This window comes from Mustela nivalis (assembly GCF_964662115.1).
Source record: "Mustela nivalis genome assembly, chromosome: 5".
In the NCBI taxonomy this organism is placed as follows: Eukaryota; Metazoa; Chordata; class Mammalia; order Carnivora; family Mustelidae; genus Mustela; species Mustela nivalis.
Genome location: NC_139024.1, coordinates 71,997,763 through 72,021,814, shown reverse-complemented (window position 1 = coordinate 72,021,814; position 24,052 = coordinate 71,997,763). Strand labels below are relative to the sequence as shown.

The 24,052-nt window shown below is 36.9% G+C and overlaps 1 protein-coding gene across 6 annotated transcripts in view; it reads right to left on the bottom strand.

The window, feature by feature from the left end:
- Positions 1-5,191: 5,191 nt before the first annotated feature.
- Positions 5,192-24,052, bottom strand: part of PTPRK (protein tyrosine phosphatase receptor type K) — a 560,500-nt gene continuing 541,639 nt past the window's right edge. For all 6 annotated transcript variants that reach the window (XM_082729854.1, XM_082729853.1, XM_082729857.1 and 3 more), the window contains 9 exons: positions 20,699-20,853; positions 18,318-18,453; positions 17,946-18,095; positions 16,913-17,086; positions 13,299-13,430; positions 13,030-13,155; positions 10,360-10,523; positions 9,466-9,601; positions 5,192-6,685 (listed from right to left, as the gene is read on the bottom strand). In XM_082729854.1, the coding sequence (XP_082585980.1) occupies positions 6,632-6,685; positions 9,466-9,601; positions 10,360-10,523; positions 13,030-13,155; positions 13,299-13,430; positions 16,913-17,086; positions 17,946-18,095; positions 18,318-18,453; positions 20,699-20,853 (1,227 nt within the window). In that variant the 3' untranslated portion in view covers positions 5,192-6,631. The remainder of the gene's footprint in view (positions 6,686-9,465; positions 9,602-10,359; positions 10,524-13,029; positions 13,156-13,298; positions 13,431-16,912; positions 17,087-17,945; positions 18,096-18,317; positions 18,454-20,698; positions 20,854-24,052) is intronic.

Here is a 24,052-nt window from a genome sequence, read left to right as displayed (position 1 = left end):
ACTTTGAGTAAAGCATGGAAACCTTATTTCTATTTAGTTCCCCTTTTGTTCCCCATTTTGAAGTAGCATTTTCTTAAATATCATATGGTGTTATAATTTTTGTTTCAATCATCAAATACAATTTATAAAACAGATATATGAGGAAAATAATTTTCTATTGCATGTACCCATAATTCTGTTCTTTCCATGGTTCTTTCTTCCTTTCTGATGCTTGAAAGTTCCTTCCATCCTTTTTGATTGTTTGAAGAACTTGATTTAAACATTCTTTTGAAGTAGGTCTAGCAATGAAGATAACCAAAGCCAATGGCCTGGAAATCTCACAATATTTACTATCAGAACTTTTCCTGTTAGACACATGATGACTCTTGGCTTTAATTACTTTTCTTTTCTTTTTTTTCAGATTTTATTTTTATTTATTTGACAGACAGAGATTACAAGTAAGCAGAGAATCAGTTAGAGAAGAAAGCAGGCTCCCCACTGAACAGAGAGCCCAACACAGGACTCAATCCCAGGACCCCAAGATCCTGACCTGAGCCGAAGGCAGCGGCTTAATCCACTCAGCCACCCAGGCACCCCTAATTTCTTAAACTTAACAATAAGAGCATTGGATTTGATCATCTTAAATATCCCTCTACTGTCTTTCATTTCATGAAGAAATCAATCATGATTTCCCATGTGAGGGAATATTTTTTCCCTCAGTGATCACATTTGAGCTCAGAGAATACAGAAGTTGACATTGGAAAGTAAGAACACTTACTCACTTTATCATGCTAAGAACTAACCAGAAGGTGTAAAGAAATCAAATTCAGTCTGCTGACTGTGCTTTAGGTAACTTGATTTATGGAACTGGAGTTCAAGTTCCTACCGTGGGCTGGCAAGAGCCCATACTGTTATGCACCTGCCATGGAAATCAGCCTGTACCATTACAATCTGGAAGTGTGGTGCTTCCACAGATGTTTGTCTGCACTTGTGACTAAAATGGGTCAGGCCATTCCATGGCTCACAGAACAAGTACTTTCTTTTGACGTTCTCAGTACTATAAGAATTATTTTCCAGTCATCATTTTGGGGCTGCTTATTAGGTGTGAAATGTGTGATTTACCTTCTGAAATACACTCTTTTGCATTTAGTCCAGGTAGGAGGGAGCAGAAAGAGATATTGACTTTGTTTTTTTTTTGTTTGTTTGGCTTTTTGTTTCTTTTCATCTTAGGAGTCAAGACTCATCTACACATATTTTTATTTTTATTTTTTTAAAGATTTTATTTGTTTATTTGACAGACAGAGATCACAAGTAGGCAGAGAGGCAGGCAGAGAGAAGGGGGGGAAGCAGGCTCCCTGCTGAGCAGAGAGCCCGATGTGGGGCTCGATCCCAGGACCCTGGGATCATGATCTGAGCCGAAGGCAGAGGCTTTAACCCACTGAGCCACCCAGGAGCCCCTCTACACATATTTTTAAAACAGAAAAGTATGTAAGAAGAGAAGGTAAATTGGATAAGAATAAATATGAAAAAAGTCATGATAGCTATTTTAAGAGAACTAAAGCTTGTATTTCTTGAAGAATATTTTTAGAAGGTTGAATGGTAAAATAATAGGTATTCTACAATGGAAGTCAAAACTGGGAGACTCTGTTTCTTACAGACTACATCAGATTCAGCTTTCTGACGGGGTTGGTTTTTTTTTTTTTTTTTGTATAGTGTTGGGCCGAGGTTTTTTGTTTATTTGTTTGCCTTTGAATTTAATTGGCTGTTAACATTCAACAGTCTTTAAGAGTCTATGTAAAAATGCAGTGTTCTGCACTCTTGAGAGATGAGATACTGTTGGGTCCATATTCTCATGGAGCAAACACTGCTGGGAGGTAAGTGCCATTTTCTTTAGGCATCACACCTGCTTTCGAGTCTAAGTTGGGGTTGGTCTCACCACATTGTTTCCTCTGGTTCCCATACCAAACAGCAGTTGTCACTTACCTTTAATCTTATTATTTTGTTTTTTAATTGTAAGAACTGAAGATATCAGTGTAGCTCTATTATCCATTTTTCAATCAAAATTGGGAAAAGGAAAACTTGGGAAATATTTTTAAAAAGATTTTAGTGAGTAATCTCTACACCCAATGTGAGGCTCAAACTTACAACCTGGAGATCAAGAATTGCATGCTCCAGCCACTGAGCCAGCCATGTGCCACGGGATGTTGTTTTGGTAAAAATGGGAGATCTATTTTTGTAGAAATGAGAATTATTTCTATTAGAAAACACATAAGCTAAGGATGTCTGTTATAATAATACAAGAATGACCATTCTGAAATCCCTGTCCTGTTTTCTCCACTCATAGCGTCTATTGGCCCTGTTGGCATTTGAGTTTGCCTCTTCTATTTCTCAACAAATAACAAGTGGATGTCATACTGGTCTTATTTTTGTCTGCTCTTCCGTTTTGGTTTTTTTTTGAGACCAGGCAAATAGTGGGAATGTATAGCCTTTCCTTGTCCGCACATCTAATATCTATTTAAGAAAAGAACTCTTTGGTGACTCAATTTAAATATTCTTGTTCTTCATATTCTGTTTCTACTTAGATTGCATATAAGTACTGAAACATTAAAAAAAAATGTTTTTTGGCTTCCATGCTATGTATCTCCTAAGGGCATCAAGACTAAAGCTTATAAGACTAATAAGACTGTAAGACTCATAAGACAATTACACATCAGAATCAGCACACAATATTCTGTGTTAGATTTCAGGTATTGTGGCTTTTCTACAATTGCCTAGTGCCTCATGAGAGATGGTATCTGTCACAAAATCTCTCTCCCCGAGCAGACTTTGACATTAAAAAAGGGACTTTCTGATCCCCAGTAGCGACTTCATGTTTGCTTCAATGGTTTAGAAACCCCTTCTACTGGTTCCTTAACAGGATTTGGTAACAACAGTATCTCTCTGGTGTTTGTTTTCTTTCAGGTTAGCATTTCAATTCACTTTAGAAGAAGCTGAAGTTCAGAAGTGTTATAGATCTACCATCATTGATTTTTGGACAATTTATATTCCAGAAGCCACTTATAGCTTACTTAAAGTAGATCCCAAGACAGAGCTTTTCCTTTTAGTTTCAGAGAGATAATATTCTAATACACTGCAGACCACTTGAATAGACCAGAGTTATGAACAAATTCAGATAATATTGCTCCCATTCTGAGATTCCCATTCCCTAAGCTGTGGGAAAACTTTATGAAATAACATGTAAGTAGAAATTATTATAGGAGGCACAGCTGGCCATCTTCTGTCTTCACAAAAGAAAGTATTGAGTAGAAAAGCATGTTGTAGGGGGGTGTTTACTAAAACACTGAAATGTGTCTAGATGGGCTGTGGAGTTTCTGCCTGTGGAAATATTTTGTAAGTATTCTACATATTGCACTGGGGTAGGGGGCAGAATATTGACTTTTAGGTATTTTGTTATGAAGAAGGACTGCTTGCTGAAGTGCACAGAAATTAAATTAAAAATGTAAATTGTCACTCTCCTATGTAAGTTAGGCAAATCTCAAAGGCATTCTTCCAAAGCTAAAAGATTATCTCATATTTCTAGTTGAGCTACAGTGACTTCTCTCCTGCATCCTAATATTTCTTGTTGTCTACTATATTTTTTATATGTCAGGAGCCTCTTCCCACCATTTTCTAGCAACAGAGTGGATGTGAGAGGGAGAAGCTGTTGAAATCTGCCTTCCAAGCTTATTACACGAGTACCTGGAACCCAGGAGAATGTCAATAAGGGGAGGATTGAATGAGCACACCGGAACATCACTTTAGGGATAAAAATGTTTCTTCTCCCTCTTTGTCCAGGCAAAAAGATCTTTCTTTCTCTCAAAATGAGATCATTTAGTTGTGATAAGCAACAGAGTCACATGAAAACCTTTCTCCAAAGACCAAATATTAGAAAAAGTCTACACAGCTCAAACCAGAGGCCTCACAGTTATTTTCAAGAGGATTTTGTTAAAACTTGTAAATTCCCAAGTGTTTCTGTGTCTCTTCCAGCATTTCCTTAGTGATGATATCTAAGAAGAGGATGTATAAAATGTAACTTCATAACTGCCATTCAAGGAATAACTGATCGGGAGATAAGAGGCTTTTCACTGTGAAAAGCATGACAACTTTTAAAAGTTGTGCCAGGACATCGCCTACCCAGAGGGACACGGCTGAGTGGGACATGGCCATCAAGCACAAGACTGCTCAGGGAGTGCCACAGGGTACTTAGTAGAACTTTCTGAATAGCAGTTTTGAGGAAAACAGATTTATACCTCCCACATTGTCTCCTGACGGAATGGCTTCTGTGGTGCCCCCAAGGAAGCAAACACAGAATTGTTTCTTGTCAGAGAAAAAGAGGACTCTTTTTGTTCTTTGCTTAAATTTTGGAGGCCACACGTACCCTAGAGCTTTGCAAACAGTATTTATGGTGATTTCGGTGAAGTGTGGACACAATCAAGTGAGAGAGGAAATGAAATCCGGGTCATGCAGCAAAGCAGAATCCTCTGTAGGATTCATATCCTGAAAGTTATTGGGTAAAGAAGTCTGGGAGGAGCTTGTGGATTTTTTGTTAAAAAATGTTTTGTTAAATGCATCCATGTTTAAATATAAATTAGTCTTTCCAGGAAAAGATAAAGTTTCTTTGTCTAAATTCTTACTAATGAAAGTCACAAATGTTCTAATAATGTACACAGCAAATAGAAGTTTGAAGATACCCATAATGAGACTTTATGAGAAAATCAATTAATGAGGAACAATAAGAATGAAGTGCCAAATTTTCTTTGTCATGCCACTGGGGAAGCGGTGTGTTTAGTGGAAGAGAATGAACTGCTAAATCAGACTCAGATATGAATCTGTTGACAAATCATTTACTTTCTCATTAGCTTCAATTGCAACATCCATAAAACAGGAATGCTACTTATTTTTCGTTTGCTAGAAGAAGTATGAAAATGTATATTACATAAAAAGATAGCGATGTACATATATAGCAATCAAAAAACTTACGTCAATCCTCTGGCCTCTTCCCCCTCCATTCATCTGGACTCATTTATATTCAATTAAAAAAAAAAGATACTAGTGCTTGGAGATTCATTTTACTTTTCATAGAATTTTGGGGGTATACTACTATCAAGGAGAAGAGGCTATTTATTTGGGAATGAAGGCATGAAAATTAAGAGAAAATAGGGGCAAACAATTGTTGTAATTATAAAAACTTTATTTCACGCTTCCTTTAGTTAAATCTTTATAAGCACCATGTCATGTACTGGCAATCTAGGAGGCGAGGACTGGAAGGCTTTAGTCAATAACAAACTGCAAGCTGATGATGCGAAGTTACAGCTACAGGGAGCATCTGAACAAGACCACATTTAGAAAGATTCCCTTGCCAGTCCCGTGACAATGCACAAACAGGAATCTGGCATCGATTTGTTCACACTTCCCATGGCCAGAACCCAGAGCCTGTGCATGTAAACATCCAAAGAAACACTCTATCATCTTGACAGTTTACAGTTTGCTGAAACTTGACTCTGAAAGCGTGAATGTTGCCATCTCGTTTTCTTGACCAGTGCTTGCTTATAAGCTGACAAAATCAATTCCTTTAAAATTTAAATGACGCTTAAAGGTATGTTCAGCATTGAGTAAGTCATCAGCAAGGCCTTTGAATGTGTGTAGTTCTCAAGTATGATCACCAAACCATGATTTACCTAATGAAATTGTGAAAAATTACACATTTTCAGCAAAACGTTCGAATTTGGTCCTATATTAAAAGACCCAATTGCCAAGGTGTTTTACATTAATTTAATTTACGAGCATGTACACAAGAGAATCACTATAAAGAACACTGCTTCCTCATTTATGAATAAAAAGTTTATCCTCTACTTACACTAAAACATACAAAAAATAATCTACAAAAATCGTTTACAATTGATTTTAGTGAAAGAAAAAGCTTTCTTCAGAAAAGAAATGATCGTGTGGTGGTGGTATTTTAGCCATCAAAAAGGAATGTAAGTAACCAATAAATATAATGTGCTTTCTCCATATAGACATATTTACACTTGAGTCTTTGGCTTATGTTTTTTTTTTTTCTTCCTAAAAAGAACTTTAAATGATCCAGCCATCATTGCACATCAAAAGAAAATAAGCCAGTTTATATATATTTATATATTTATATAGAGATCTGCTACACTGGAAACATATAAAAAATGAACTTTACTATGAATTTGCACAGCTTTTCATACTTCTGCTTAAAGGTTTAACATCTTTTATCTAAAAAAAGGGAGAAAAATGCCACATAGAAAGTATTAATTCATGCAACATGTGGTGTTGCCAGGCGAGAACCAGGCGAGAAAAAGCTGCGTATTCACTGTACAAACACTGATAAGCTCTCATTGGAATCTGTTCTTATTAAATATAATTCATGTGGCACGAAATGTTGATGCTTTCATACAGTAATAGAAACTAATTGAGTCCTTTTTATTAAGATACACAACTTCATAAGAAAAATACTTTCACTTCTCGAATGTAAAAGCCTCCCACCCCCCACATTAAAATCTTTCTGCACAACTGTAACAGGTACAATGGCTGCTGGCTCAACAGACGAACAGGCTTCTGGGTGGACGCACTCTGAGGTCTCACCCAACTAAGAAGATTCCAGGTACTCCAAAGCGACATCGTAGCAGAAACGGTACTGCTCCTGGAAGAGGCGAAAACGTAGGAGTTGAGAAAAGTTAAGAGAAAAGAGACTAACGTGAACCATCGCTACCAAATGAACACCCAGCCACCGCTTAAAATTATTCAAGAATTACCTATTAGTTGTCATATATAAAGAAGCTTCATTTCTAGGCATCCATGTTTTATGTTTGAGTCTAATGTTTCCGTTTAAGGAAAAGAAACTCGATGTAAAAAGATATATTATCTTTGCCTCATATTTTCTGTTAGTTTTTTTAAAATCTCCAGTATTTTTTTTATCCAGTTATAATAGTAAAACCTGATCACTACAGAAAAATTGCCCAGCATAGGAAAATAAAAGCCATCAGAAAAAGAGTTCCATAATTCTATTACTAGAAACAATTATTGGTAAAATACTGCCCGAGTTTTGCTCTAGTCCTTTTTAAGGCATGGTTGAAATAGTAATTATTTTAGACCAAATATAATTACTCTCACAGATTTGAGAATATAAGCTTATATTTTATTTTCCTTTAACACTGTTATTTATCTTTTTCTTATGTTATTTAACCTTTCTTTTCACACTACATAGAAGTCTAACATACAGATTTGACTATTAGATTGTTTTTACTTTTTCTTTAATAGAAATAAATGCTATAGTGAACATGTGCAAATGTTCTTCTCTAAACTTCAGATAATTTTTCTTAGCAGGAGGAAAAAAAAGTCATTTTAAGCTGCCATTCACAATTTCAAGTTCTTAATTTTTGATACAGCTTTTCATTTGTCAGAGTATTTAAGTAAATTAAAAAAAATAGTTAGTGGTTCTTAAGATTTTTTGAGCTTATTTGTATCTGAAAATTTATTTCTGCTGTCTTTATATATTTAAGACAACGTGGTTGACAAGTTCAGTTAAAACTTCCTTTCTTCTAAGTCTATCTATGCACTTCTCCATTATTAAGAATTTAGAGAAAATCAGACTGTATTACAAGTTATGACTTATAATATGTCATTAAAAACTTCTCAACTCAGTCCAAGTGGGTAAAATTCAGGCTGGAATAAAGAACAGTCTAAAATGCATATTATTTCTAAAGAGAACTTCCAGGTGTCTCCAGCAATAAACCAGGGTAATAAAAAACTTCCCCAAGAGATCTTTATCAATCCTACCTTTAATTATCAAGTAGGTGTGATTTAAATTAGCCTACCACTGTGGCAAGTACATCTGAAGAGCCAAAAAGTGCTTGAAAACAGTTATGTCTCTTTGATCTGTCATTAGCAATTTTGTTTACACTCTAAATTTTCTTACCAAACTTGTCAGCTCAATTCAACAGTACACTAAACTCATCATTAACACTGATTAAACACAAATTAGAGGGTAGGAGTTCAGTCAGGATTAATGGGACATGAATGTAAACGTACAGAAACTTTTTGGAAGGTTCTAGAATGGCTGAATTAAACCAGAGATTCCCCTCCCCCTCATGTTATTGTAGGATATCAGAGTTAAATTTGGAGGTAAAACTTGAATTCTGATGGAGAAGTGAGCCCACTGAAGAATTTAAGAAGACATGATCTTAGACACTGAGGCAGAGTTTACGTTAAGAAACCTTCAGACAGCAAAGAATCAAAAGACATAACCACTACATTCTGTAGGAAGACTTGAGCGTTCTACATCAAAAATCCTTCAGATCCACCCCCCTTTCTCTATCTCCACTGCCAGAACTCCAGTCAAAACCAACATCACCTTGTCCAGACAACAGCAATAAAACCTAAGGGATGAGCTGGAGAAGGGACGATTTGAGGGGGTGTGTGGAAGGGGAAAACGCCTGTTACCACTTGTAAAAGTGAAACGGTATAAATGTAACTCTTCAGATTTTGTCTCAGGAAGCAATGCACTTTTTGTGTGAACAATCCATGAGCAGGAAGTGGTAAGAATACTTTAAAGGTTTATTGAATTGCTCATTCTAGTTATCTGATCATCTTGATAATGTAGGGCAAGCAACAATTTTGCCTTGGTTTTTCTGGTTTACTTTTGTGTGAACATTAACTACACAGCTGCTCCTGACCTTCCCACCATGTACATATGTGTAACCCACAGACATCTCTCTTTAGAATTAAAATGTGCTCGAGGAGTTTAACTTTTCTTTCTTACTGTTCACACAGCTCCACCCAGATGAGCTCCCACATACCCATTCCTATCAGCTGTTATTTTGCGAGCTGTGGTCTGATTTTATGAGCCCTGGCAAATTCAGGTGGCACCATCTGAACCACTCACTCTAATTTGTAAAAACTGAAAACTGTCAATGATGACAGTTTAAAATTTATGATTTGACCAGAAGTGAAGAATTATAGGAAATGACTAAAATAAATTTCATTTGCCAGTTAAGGACAGACATTAGGTGCCTAAGTGCTGATATAACTTAGGAATATATCCATTGGATGACTGCTTTACAAGTTAACCTAGATGCTTTAAGAAATTAAAAATAGACAAGAATAAAGACTAGAGAGTAGAATTATTACAGATCTGTTTAGTGAAGCTTTATTACAGCAGATATTTATGGTCTATCACAGGAAAAGACCCACAATTCTATACATTTTCCAAATCAAGTGAAAACAGTTTTCATCACGAACATTTGTGATATGTGATTAGGATTCTGTGAGTAGAGAGAGATACTCAGCAGTTCATCAGTTAGGCAAGAAAGTCCCCACAAAGACTCACACATCTTATTCCCTTGGGTGTATGAAGTCAACCCAGTGAATAGGTCAGGGTTGTCTAATGTCTCTGCTCTCTTTGTGCCTGAGACTCTGACTCACCGGGGCTTCCACCATGTTGGGCTTGCTGTTCCTCAGGGTCTTGACTGCATGGAACACGTCCACCACATTTTGCCGCTTCACCATTTCAACAACAATGCCTATAGCACAGAACATGCCGCTTCGCCCACCGCCATTTCTGGAAGCAAAAAAAGCCAGGGCACTTTTTTTTTTTAGAGAATTTTTAAAAAGATTTTATTTACTTATTTAGTCAGAGAAAGAAAGAGAGAGAGCGAGCGAGCACAAGCAGGCAAAGTAGCAGGCAGAAGCAGAGAGAGAAGCAGGCTCCCCGCTGAGCAAGGATCCCGATGTGGGACTCGATACCAGGACCCTGGGATCATGACCTGAGCTGAAAGCAGTAGCTTAACTGACCGAGCTCCCCAGGTGTCCCAGCCTGGGCATTTTAAATGGCAGCTTTTGGTCACCAGAGGTCACACAATCTTATAAATTGAGGAAATAAAAACATGATCTTTATTTTCTTTTTCCATTTTGTATTAATTTTGCTTCATTTGTGTGCATGTATGTGTAGAGGGCAGAGTGCAAGGACACATGAGGATGATGTCGGCTCTGTAGCTTATGCTTAGGTACATTCTGGAGCCACCAGATGCTGCAACTTTGATCCCCTGAAATTTTGGAATATTTGTACACTGTGTACATTAGGAAAGTGGTTCTGAGTAGTGTTGGAAAGAGTTTAATCATGTGACAACTATATAATAATCAATTTTGAAGAACTATGAAAATGAAAATTGGTAGTTAATTATAGAATCATGAGACAGGAAGATTATTTACAATGCTACCGATGGAGATCCGTAAGATCTTTAATGTGGAAAACATGAAGTCTAGTGAGGAAATGAGCAGCAAGGCCCCAGCACGGCCAAGCTGAGGCGCCATACTCACAGGCAGTGGATGATGGTTCGGCCCTCCCCTTCCTCGCACTCCTCCTGCCATTTTTCCACCTGCAGTATCAGTTTCAAAAAGGACCGTTTGGAGCCTGGCACTTCTCGGTGAGAGGCCCAACCTAGGTACTGAAACTGCTGTACCATCAGATAACCTTCTTGTGGCTGTAGACGGAAAAGCATTTTTCTGTAAATAAGTTGGGACTAGAATTTTTACTAAAAAGTAAAGGTGTATAAAAATTCATACCATGACATAAATGCCATTTATATACCAGATTGAGTCTAGATGGTAAGTCCAACATAGGTACATGCTAGTACAGAAACATTCTACGTTACAGAACCAAGAAACATGAGAATTACCTTTACGTAAGTTTCTCCCTTGCACCCCATATCCAATAATCAATCACACTTCTTAAATAACTTTCAAATCCTTTCTACTCTTTATCACTGCTGACATCATTGCATTGGCCCAACCACCAGTTATGATAATTGCTTCCTAGTTGATCTCCTTGAGTAAACTTTGATCTCCTTCCAAATCTTTCTTCCTGTAGCATCATGATTATTTTGAAATGCAAATATGATCTTCCCCTGCTTTAATGGCTTCCAAATGATCTTACATAAAACCCAAATTGCTGCAGTGGCTTAAAAATTCCTACATGATATGGCTCCACTTCCTTCCCATTTATCAAGTCATTTCTTGCCTGGGAACTTTGCACAAACACTCCATTTGGCCTCGAAGATCTCCTTCTTGTTTGTGCCTCTTAATCTCAAATACAGTGACCAATTTGTCTTGGGTTTGCCTGGGGCTCTTCTGGTTTTTGAACTGAAATTTGTGTGTCCAGGGAAACCTCTCTGTTCTGTGAATACCAAGATAGTTGGTTCTCCCACCACCCAAAAGCTCCTATGGTTTTCAAATTTTGTCTGAAAGATCACTACCCCAATGAACTCTTCTCTAGTCACTCAGCTATGTCAGATAACCCAAACATTCTGGATTTTGTCTTTTGTCTAAAATTTCTCATATTTTAAATAAATGATTATAGAATGAGTTGTTCAGTGCTTGTCTTCCTTGATAAAATATAAATTCTTTAAGGATAAGGCAATCTCTGTCTTTCTCCCCTAAACTCTATATTGCTAGAACCTAGCAAAATACCGTGTCCAAAGAATAGTACTCTTGAGTGAAGGAAGCAAAACATTAAGCCCCATATGAAAATGTAAGAAAGAATCTGCAATACATGAGTAAACTGTATCATGAGGCATCAGATCTGAATTTCCATATAGCAAGGGCTCACACGTCACAAGGACCTACTAGTACAATACCCCAACTTCTCATTGGTGCATATTAAATTATCTCATGAACTAAAAGATATTAAGTAAGGTTGGAAATAGAAAAAAAAAATCAAGCACTATTAAGAACCAGAACACCAAATATAGAGGAAGATAAATAAACAAATACGCTGACAAAAAACCAGATTTCAGTTTCCATCCTTAGAATATTCTTCATACAAACAGCTCAATAAAAAGACAAGTCTTACTTTCTTAGTTTAGCAGCTATCGTTTCTCAGCTAAAATATTACTAGAACCATAATGGAACAGATGTGCAGACATAATGAGATTCCATTTAAATTAACATCTAAGATATGCATGAATATTATGGCATGATTTGAAGTTATCTTTTTTTCCCACTGAAATGAGCGACAGAATTGGCGATGACTACATCCTCTGCTTATAGTTATACATATAGACTTATTAACCAGAAACACATATAGCTATTTTGATGTGAAAACACTGAAACATGACAATCTAAATTACACACTTAAAATAATACACATACGTAAAGCTGCTGAGCTAAAAACAGAGTAATTCTCTTTAAAAAGAGAGTAATCTCATGGAAGTTACAAACGATTTCTTTTCAAATTCGGCTTGCTATTTGGTTACACAATATAAACAGTTTTTATTAGTTAGTTTTTTTTTTTTTTTTGCTTTTTTGGAGAGACCCCAGACTTAATTTGTCATTTAGTGTAATATATATGAAGACTCAAGGAAAGAAAAATTTCCGAGAAACACAGCTGCTGCTTTGCTCCTGGGAAAAGTGGTACCAGTGCTGGTTCTACAAATCTGGGCCGAGCCAGATACTGAAACGTGTGCGGAGATGAAATTATAGGTAGAAGGGGAATCGAAGATGGCTGGGATTTACCTTTTCTCTCATGTGTGGGTTTCTCCCTTATATGCAATAGTGACATGGAACCTGTCTATTATGGCTGATTTGACATATCCCTTCCTCCTGAGGTAAAGCTTTTTATTCATCATTATTATATCTTTATTTTTCAATTATATGCCTTTTCTGGGCTGTTTATCAATACTAATATCACATGTAGTTGACCTTTACCAAAGTCTACATAGACGCAGAGACCGGGCTCAGTCCATCAAACTCAGTTGAGTCAGTGCATCTGAATTTAGTAACTGACCAGGACACCCAGCTTCCAGCATTTCTGCTTTCCTATTTTTAGAATGTATTTTTCTTCTAATACTAAGATATAAGATGATTACTAGCTTTGGAACTGATTATGCAACACCTTAGTTCCCTTCTTCCTGTTGTCTGATTGGAATTGTGCCCCAGCATGGTTATGATCAGTTGCTCTTGATCAGCTCAGGTAAAATATCAATGACTTACTCTTGTTAGATTGCATATCCTAAAAATCCGGTTTATGACATCACAATCCATTGAACAAGACATACATTCCACTTGGATAGGGCCATATCTTAACATCCCTTCCTCTGGCCAGTACTGAGGGCAGCCCTAGATGATGAATGTTTGGGAGGGAAAAAAAAAATAAAAGCATTATTTTTCTCTATTGAGGGTAGTATGAGGTGGACTTTAACTTTTATTACTACTTTCTTAAGTTGTCTATGAGTACACAAAAGCAACTCATAGCCATTGACCTGGGATAAGTCGACTTCATTCAACATCACGATGGAGGTACAGCCATAATCATACACTAATCTCCAGAAGTCTTTCACAGTGTTCGGCAGAGGGTATTGTGTGACGATGAAAGCAGCTGGCTGCCTGTAACTCTGTGAAGAAACAAGGGAAATGGGAAAACATGAGAACTTAAACGGAATGATCAGTCATACAAGCCAGTTCAAAACATTTCTGTGTAGGGCCAGGTGAGGTGAAGCAGCTCCACGTGGTGAGGGAGGCAGATGCTATGTATGCCACGGAATAACAGATGTGGGCTGCTGGAATGTACTGGAGCTAGTAATGTGTCGATCCGATGGCAGGACTTCAATGTCTCAGCAGCAGTTCAAGTCAGGACTTTAAGTTTAATTTTGTTGAGAAAAGTAAACACAGGACAAAAACAAAAGAAGAAACTCAAGAACTTCTCAAGGTGAAGATCCTCCATGAGGTACCCATGGGCTCTTTCAGATTTCAAAGCTAATCAGAGAGGCTGAAGGCACAAAATTCCCCGGTGTATGTGTACACCCATCTGTATGTATCTATCTATCCACCCATCAAAATCTATCAACATATACATATATTATATATATATTTATCTATGTATTTTTATATATTTCATATGTTGTATATTTTATATGTATTATATATTTATATATTTCATATATATTGTGTGTATGTGTTTGTGTGTGTGTGTATATATATATATAAATATATATTATATATATAAATAAATAAAACTGCTCGATTCTCTTCCATTTCAAATAAGAAAAACCACATATGCCTCAAACTTGTGTGTTTTTATATTATATGGATATTATCAGCACATTGTGCTCATCTTGTAGGCCCATCCCAGTTTCCTGGACATTTCTAATGTATATTAAAGGTCAGAATGACAGTTTCAATCACTTAAGATTTTTCTTATGAGTTTTTTTTTTTTTTTTAAATTTTTATTTGACAGACTGATCACAAGTAGGCAGAGAGGCAGGCAGAGAGAGAGGGAGGAGGAAGCAGGCTCCCCGCTGAGCAGAGAGCCTGATGCGGGGCTTAATCCCAGGACCCTGGGATCATGACCCTAGCCAAAGGCAGAGGCTTTAACCCACTGAGCCACCCAGGCGCCCCACTTATGATTTTTCTTAAACTAAAATGCACTTCTTGGTGAAGTGTATTCCCTCCACCAATAAGGGAATGGCTCCTTTTTTACCAAGTGCTCCCTGACTGGGACATGACACATTATCTCTACCCAGAAGGAGAGGGTATGCTCATCTGACCTTGGCAATCTGTCATTCTGCAGATGAATGATCTGTATTTCTATGTATTAAACAGTTTATAAAAAAACAACACCGAAATGTAGACAGCTGTCTGAGATGGGTTTCCTTCATGTGGATAAAAACTGTCAGTGATCCCCTAACTCATTTTTACCACATAACTCCTTAAATCTTTCAAGTGTCCTAAATGTTAGCGTAGAACCGGATTCCCGAACATTGAGCTTATCGCCGTTTGGGAAATACCGCTAACCATGGCATTTAACTCCATGGAAGACCATGGGATAAATCCGAGTGCTGACAGTTCAAATGGCTGCTTCAGAGTGACCTCAGGCCTCACAGAGTTACACCTGCATCTGAGGTGAGTGTCTCCTAAGAAAGGTATGAAGGCTCATCAAAAAGGGTCAGAAGAAATAAGTAAAATTTCCTTCTAATCACGTGTCTGTTCCATGGGAAGGTGAGCTCTTTACTCAGGTTTTGAGTCACAAGGAGGGGAGATGGATAAGATGATGTGAGAGGACAGAGCTGCTTTGCTAGATCTTTCCTCTGTAAGGACAGGAGCACATCTGAGGCTTTGAAATCACAGAATCCTCAGCCTTACTTCCGAACTCTTCACAATCACGGCGCGCACAAGGATGTATAACACTGAGGATGTTGCTAGAGGATGAGGGGAGCGGGGAGTGCTGACCAGTGAACCTTGTTCTTATAAGACAAACCAAACCTAACTTTTCTGAGGCCCCTAACTATACTATTGAACCTAGTGGATGGTCTCAATTATGAAATATATCTATGTTAAATCATAAGGAATTAAGCAGAGGGTAGAAAGAGGTAGAGAACAAGTTTCAGTCTTCATATTGACTAGAAAATAACCTGGAGATGAAGAAAAATTTGACAGCAATCGATGCCAAAGACAAAAAAATGCCTCAGACATACACCTCATCAATCTCTTCCCTAATGGTATTTTCTCCTTCCCTTTCCCACACAGTCTTTTAAAATTCCAAATCTAGACTCAGAAACAAAAAGGTCTTGTGTATTTTCTCTGTATTTAGTATATTTGTCTTTCCAAACAATTAAAATGGGAAGAAAAGATACAGTGAGGATCCAGTGTGATTTCAGAGGATATGATTAATGGTCAGGCAAGAAAGGGAACTTTTCACTTGAGCTTGTCTTTAGACTATTCTGCTCTGCAGCATAAAAAGAGCAAAGTAACTGACTAAAAGACTGGTATCAGAAGTAGAAAGTAGGGTTTCTAAGTCTTTAGCATCAGAAGCTAATTTTGGAAAAGGCAATAGGATCAATATTGCAGAAAGCTTCATTACTAGTCACACAGGAATGGACCCTGACTTCTAATTTCTCCTGGCTATGGTTCCATAGATGAAAAGGCAAAACCTAGAAAAGTTTATAAATGAAGATGATGAGCTGTTTAAAAGGATTCTGAACCAGGAGAGCCTTTTGCTTCTTTCCAAGGTAACCCAGGAAGGTAGCCAAGGACTGACTTAAAACTCTCTCCTCTCTCTCCGAGTTGTTCTGTCCAAGGGAAGCTAACCTCCTAAGGAATTACTCTACCTCTTATACTCTGTGATGGCTGGAGTGGGGCAAAACAGCTCTTTCATTAATGATGGATGTATTAACAGGTATCTTTAATGCTTTCTCCTAGCTGTTTATAAAGGATCTCTATTAATTACTGGCTGATAAAAACAAGTTAGCCATAAATTACTGAAACTTTAAATGTCAGAGATAAAGATTTCCCAAATTAACCCAACTTCTATAAGATAAGGCATTATGTGGTTTTAAAAAATCCATTCCTTGGGACGCCTGGGTGGCTCAGTTGGTTGGACGACTGCCTTCGGCCCAGGTCATGATCCCGGAGTCCCGGGATCGAGTCCCACATCAGGCTCCCAGCTCCATGGGGAGTCTGCTTCTCCCTCTGACCTTCTCCTCGCTCATGCTCTCTCTCACTGTCTCTCTCTCAAATAAATAAATAAATAATCTTAAAAAAGAAAATTCATTGCTCACTTAACATTCAAAATACACAAGCATGATTTTCTTTTCTGAAAATAATTGAGATGAGAAATACGACCTGTAGGTATTTCCTATACAGAATATCATAATTGACAAGCTCCAAATTTACAATGGGGCCTAAAATTTATAGTTCCTAAGAATCCCTGTAGGGAAAATTCAAAATCATTCTCCAAGAAAAACTTGTATTTCAATGAAAATTTCCAATTTTCCTTTCTAGGCCCTTTTAATTTTCTTGAAAAGAAAACAAGCCAGTGTTCGTCACATTACGTAGCTTTTCACGACACTTTGTACTAACAAAGACGGCAGTCTCTTACGTCCATAAGAGCAGCATTGATGTAGTTACTACTCTCCCCATCAATTGTAATTAAAAAAGGCAGACATCTGTCAGGTGGCAGCATGTCCATAAAACGATTCTTGTCATGATTCCTTGGCAGGCACGCTATACTGCAGTCTTCAGCTTGTAGTCGAGGGGTGACTGAATTTAAAGTCTAAAAAGAAAGGGAACATAGGTTAAAAGCAAGTGACCCATTTAATAGCATAAGGCAGATCCATCTAGGATCTGGGAGGCCAAGTACAAAGTGAAGGATCTGTACAGGGCAACGGTATTTGCCATGATGACAGGCTGATAGACTTTGTAGTTAAAGCTAATGAAGCCTGAGAAGTGACAAAGAAACAATACACACATTGTTCGCTGTGTTTCCTAAAAGGAAAAGGGAAGCTGAAAACCATTGCTACCTGCAAAATGCAGTGTCTAACCGAAGAAAACAGAGGTAGAGTGGCCCATAAGGATGACCCAACATCAAAGCTGGAAACTATCATTTGTAGTAATGTTTTGCCGTGCCGTATTTGAAGACAGGCTGTAGCATGCTAGAAAGAGCACTGCACAAAGGATCAAAGTATGAGGTGTCCAGAGCTACGCTTGACTTCATATTCACACATCTTCAGGGATGTCTTAAGGGCCGTGGAAACATTTGGGGCTATATAGGGACAATGTTTAGTACAAACTTCAGCTATTATTATTAATATGCTTGATTTCACATTAGAGTGACACAGGTTAAAATCCATACGACTGCATATAAATACACACAAATCACTAAGTTTGACTTTTATGATACCTTTATCCATACCCCTCCCTGAGTCTGAACTCATTTCAGATACAGCAGATATGAGCTCATTACTGTAAAAATAACTCCATAATATGTAAAATGAAAGAGACAGGTATTATACTTAAAATAGGGTCAAAAATTATCAATTTGACTTGAAAGACCTTCCTTAGAGTTATTAATAATGCCCAGAACACACTGTAATAAGTTCCTCATAAAAGAAACTCTAGAAATAAGTAAATACCTGGAATTCATCTTTGAGATGTGAAGAGTTAGTCTGAGAGTCTATTCTAATCATATCAAAATATGCAGCTTTAAATTCGCAGACAGGTATGGCAGTTTCTCCACATAAACAGGCTTCTAGAATGGCATCATGAATAAAAATGTACTGTTCCTAAGGAAAAAAAAAACTATTTTAATAAAAATCCTCTGTCATCAAAGATAGAGAATACAGAGAATTTTCTCTATATAGAAACATTAATAATGATATCAATATTTTCCTATATGACTTGATGAGGTAATACTGATTCTATATGAAAAACATTTACTGTTTTTGATAAATGTTGGAAACCAACAATAACAAAAAAGAGGTCATTAGAGATAACAAGCAACATGCCTCTGTCTGGACCATATTGATACGACGAGATCTTAAGGCTTTGACACAGTTGTAGATGTCGACAACACCCTCTCTTTCAGCCATGTCCAGCATGATGTCGATCACAATGTAACAGCCAGTTCGTCCAGCACCAGCACTGAAACAAATTAAACAAATCTAAAGAAGTGCAAGACTTACGTTCTTGCAGTCTTATTAAATAAAGATTCTTTTCAACTGTCAGGTGGAATCAAATTGATTTAACAAACTGCAAGGTGAGATTTTTATGTGTTATATAAACACTTATTTCATGTACAAATAACTTCAGGTAGAGTGTTTTGGTGCAAAATGAAGACGGGAGCAGGAGTCTGAAATTGAAAACGATAGACTTTGTATATCAAATTGTGTTTTAAACATAATGTACGTATGTTGTTCAAGTTCCATAGCTCTCATACAGTCTTCATTCTCTGGCAATCCAGGGCCCGTGATTTCAAGCTCATAGAAGTGACGAAGGGGTGCATTTGGGCTTTAAAATTTCACCTCAGAAATACTCTTACTCATATACTTGTGTGTCCTCTGGCAAAATGCAAGAATGCTGGCTTACTGTTTCAGTCTGACAGACTCCTGTACATACCAAGGCAAAAAAAAAAAAAAAATTTATTCCAAAACGTTTACTGGGAAATCTGAGGAGTCAAAATTCAGAGAAGTGTTAATTATGAAGGTGGGGAAGGAAATGGTTATTGGAGGAGACCAACAGGAGAAAGAATATTTGAATAGTGATCTGAAGGAAAATGAAAATGAACAGTTAGGCATAGAATATAATTCTTAACAGGTCACAAAAGACAGCCACTATCTTACTGTATTTAATTCAGTCACTGAATCTTAATATACTACTGATTATTTTATCTTTTGGAAATGTTTCTTCAATTTTTAAAACAGATTTGATTATTTATTTTAGAGAAAGAGTATGTGATGGGGAGGGGCAGAGGGAGAGAGAGAACCTCAGAGACTCCCTGGTGAGCAGGGAGTGCAATGTGGGGCTCGATCTCAGGACCCTGAGATCACGACCTGAGCTGAAATTGAGAGTCAGATGCTTAACCAGCTGAGCCACCAGGCATAAAAATCGGTGGTGCAAACAAGATATAGTTGGGGTTTGGTGAGGGTGGGGGGGATTTCACTTGGTAGTCAGCTTCCTCTTTTTTGTATATTCATGGATACCTGAGTATAAGTGAAAAGTGACACTTCTGTTCAAGAGTATCTGAGACTCTTGTAGCACTTCTGAAGCAGGCAATTCATAGGGGAGTAAACTTCTATAAGTCAAGACACTCCTGAATTGAAGAACTATTTATCTCATTTTCTAATGCACAGAGGGGCTATTAACATTATACTTTGTTGTCCAGATTTGGCCACTTCTCTCAAACACAATGTTCTTTAAGAAATTTAATTAAAAGATATTGTGGGTATCTCTTTTCTCTCTCTCTCTTTTTTCTTTTGCCTACCATCTTCTGAATCACTGTTCCCAGGGTTTGAGATGGGAAGGTAATTGAAGAGTACATCAGATTTCCCGAAGAGGAGGACTGAAGATTTTTTTTTCAGGGTACACAGTATCTGATCCTTATGGGATCCCTTATTTTTATGTCATTCTCTGGGCTGTTTTCCCTCTTCCATACATGGTCATTTAAATTCTGAATAGGTAGGATTTTCAGGGGGAAAAAAAAAGCTTAAGTACAACCTATTATATAGCTTGGAGGGGACAGTATTTGAGAATGGTGTGCAGCATTTAGAAAAAGCTTTTCAGATTCAGTACATATTTTTCTGTTCACATCTCCAAATGAGGCCATGTAATCTGCTTTTAGTGTCTCTGAATGCTTGTTTTAAGAGAAGTTTCTAATCAGAAGGAAGCCTGGATATAATGTTCACATTTTTCTGGCATATTTTTGCTGGCTCTCACTGATGTAGTTTTCAAGGTTCTCTGATGGATGGCTTTTTTTTTTTTTTTTTAATTCTTAAATAGCTGTTTTATAGCACAAATTCTTGCAATTTAGGCCATTTAGTAACTCTGTATGTCTCAAATTTAGTTTTAAAAGCTGGGCTTCTACTGGGAATTTACTAGATTGGCAAGAAATCTGTATTTTAACCCCAGACACAGATGTTGCCACTAAAAGACAGAGATTCCAATACTCCCATTTGTGAACAACACTACACATATTAGGATGAATGTATTTATTTTTTAAGTTTCTATTTTATATCCTCCTTTGAGCTAACTTTTCTTTTTTTAAACCTTACCTGTAATATCATAAACTGGAACCTTGTAAGCATGCACTAGTTCTATGCTTGAAGGCCTTGTCTTCCCACTTTAAAGAAGCTGGCCTTATACAGTCCAGAGTGTCTGGTCCAGTACTCACCTGCAGTGCACAACGATGGGGCCGGCACTGGGAGGGTTGGAGAACTTCACTCGCCGGATGAAGGAAAGGAGCCCTGTGGCGTGGTAAGGTACTCCGTGGTCAGGCCAGCCAGTGAAATGGAACTGTTTCACTTCGCGGATCTCATTGTAGCCCCTCTGTGCAAACATGTAAACAAGCGTGTTCAAAAGTGTCCAAAGAAAGCCATTCAACACCAACCACAGGCACTAGACCTGGCTGCCAACGGAAAAAAACAAAACAAACAAAAAAAAAACCCCAAAACAACAACAACAAAACAAAGAATCTATCAAAGATCAGGATTTTTCTGATAGAAGATGCTGGCCTGACATGGTTAGGGAGCTTACCTTATTGTCAGACACCTGCCAAAGAAAGAAAATTAGAAGTCTTGCTCAGTTCTGTAACTCTGTGTAAATTTTTATTTACCTTGACAGTTTGTTCCTTAGTTGAAATGACAACACATAGAATTATTAGGAGAAAAGGAGAAAAAAATGGGAAAGCTAAAATGCTGCCCTCTGGACCCGAGGCACTGAGTTTTCGAGTGGTGCATAAAAGCAACTTTCTAGCTTCTCACCTCAAAAAGATTTTAATGCCTTGCTTATCCATGTTGAAAATGGTTTTGAAGCCCAGCATGCAGGGATTTTCCAGGACAGAACTACTTTAGATTCTTTTGTAAAAAAAAGCTGGCTAAACTTCTTTGGGCAAATGATTTTTCCTAATTCTGTGAAATAATGCAGCACCAAATATTATTTATAGTAACAAAAATACAAAATAAAAGGGAACCATCATTGTTATGCGTCTTTCCTATTGGGTTAATTTGATAGAACTTTTAAATGAACACTTCAAAGCTTTTACCCTTTGGTTAAAGCAGCCTGTGGATTGTGTTAGCACAGCTCAGAGAGCATAGATAGAATGCTACAGAGTTATTTTTAAGAATCCACATTTGTAACCCCTCAAACCCCACAATAATCTATATAATGCCAATGGCTCTGTGAGCTACCTGTGATATCTCCATCTAACTTGTTCAATCAGAACAGTGAGAAACATGTCAGGAAATCAATGAATCAAATTGAGAAAGGTTAGATTCTGTTCTATATGGATAGTCAACAAATAGGACCAAAAACTTGGAAGCCAGTGATCAGGTCGTCTTATTCTTTCTAGTTCCAGTTCCTACACAATACCCTATACAAAGCGGCACTCAACAGATAATTATAATAATGACAATGACAAACACTCTCATGGAATCATGCATAGAAAAATCACTTTTTTTTCTTTTAAAGATTTTATTTATTTATTTGACAGAGAGATCACAAGTAGGCAGAGAGGCAGGCAGAGAGAGAGGGGGAAGCCGAGAGGTAAGCCCGATGTGGGTTTCATTCCCAGGGCCCTGAGACTGTGACCTAAGCTGAAGGCATAGGCCTAACCCACTGAGCCACCCAGACGCCCCGAAAAATCACTTTCTTTACTATTTTTCAAGCCAACTCCAGTGAGTAAAATCATAAATTTTTCTAAGACCTGATTTCAGACAATTACCTTACCTCCTCCATATTAATCCATTACTGGAGGTGCTTGCCATAAGGGCCTTGTTCTTTTTAGTCAACTTCAGTTAAAAGTTCTTTTTAATATCTGGTGAGGCACATTCCTTTACTGCTCTTTCTATTTAATCTTCCTGTGTAATTTTCAAATATGTGATTTAAAACAAACAAACAAACAAAAAAACCCCAAACTACTCTTTTGCAGTTTTAAATAATAAGACAGATTAAAAATAAAAACCCAATGATGTTCTAATTAGAATGACATTAACTACAGAAAGTGGTATTAACATAAAACATTCCCATTCTGGGCCGTAGTGCGTGTCTCTACTTACTGATTCACATCATATTTTACGTTCTTTACACTTTTGAGGATTTAGTCACTTAGGACTTCTATCTTTGTTGAATCTATTCCTAGATAACTTCAGAATTTTTTTATTACTGTGAAAGAGATTTCTTAACGTCTACTACTGCTTACTGCTAATATACAGAAAAGCTATCATTTATGAATATTTATCTTGAATTTAGCCACTTCAATGATTAGTAGTTCCATTTTAAAATATTTCTAGTTTTCTTGATATAAAATCACTTCTTGTTAAAATAATCTTATCTTTTTTAATAGTTAAGCAATTTACTCCTTTAGTTGTCTCATTTCATTTACTAGAACTTCCCCCAATTTTGAATACTAGTGAGACCGATTATCCACATCACACTCCTGATTACACAGCAATACCTTTAGGGTTTTTACTCCTTAATGTGCATGCTATTAGTTACTGTTGATTCTCCTCTATCATGCTTAAATAGCCTCCTTATTTTTTTTATAGATTATTTCTATAAACGTCTTTTAAGCAAAAATAAGTATATTACAGTATCTATTAATAAAACCATATGTTTTTGGTCCTTTGACAAAGATGTGATGAAATGTTTGGCTAGATTTCCTACCACAGGTGTAATATCCTTGCCTTCCTAGAAAACAGTCATTAGAGATCATGTTGTGACATTTTCTTAATTCACAGCTGGGTTTCAAATTTTCAATATTTTATTTTGAAGTTTTTTTTCAAGCATGTTCTTGAATGAAATTGGTCTGCAAAGCTCTTATGCACACAGAGAGAAAGAGAAGAGGAGCAGGGGTGGGGAGGGAGAGAGAGAGAAAGAGATTTTAAAAAAGAGGAGAGAAGAGCTTGAGAGAGTGCCATCTTTACCTGTTTCTGTTATCACAGTTATGTCAGCTTTTAAAATATATTTATTTGGTTTTCACGGTCTATGGTCTAAATAGTTTTATTAATAAAGGCATTAACTATTCTTTAAAACTTAAAGAAACCTTAACTATAAAGTCATAGTGAAATTTCAATGATATATTTTAAGATTCTATTTTCTTCTATCATCTGCTCAGGTTTCTAAGTCTTCTTGGGTCAGATTTTTAGAAATCAGTGTTTGCAAGAATATAAGGGTATTTAGACTAAAATCTGTCTCCAAGTTTACAAGTAACATTTTTACCTATTTCCCAACATCAAGTATAACTATAGTTATATCCTTTTTGTGTTTTCTAATATTGCATAGTTTTGACTGTCCCTCATTTAGAATTGACAGAGGTTACTATTCTTTTCAAGAAACTAGCCTTTTGATCTTATTTATTCTTTTCTGTTGGTTTTTGGTTTATATTTGATTTTTTTCTTCTATGCTATTGATTTCTCTCTGATGTTCTAGTTTTGTGATTTTTCACATGATTCTAGACCACTTTTCTAAATAGAAATCATTTATGTATTTAATATGTATCCTGGGGTTTACAAACATGACTGGCACTTGA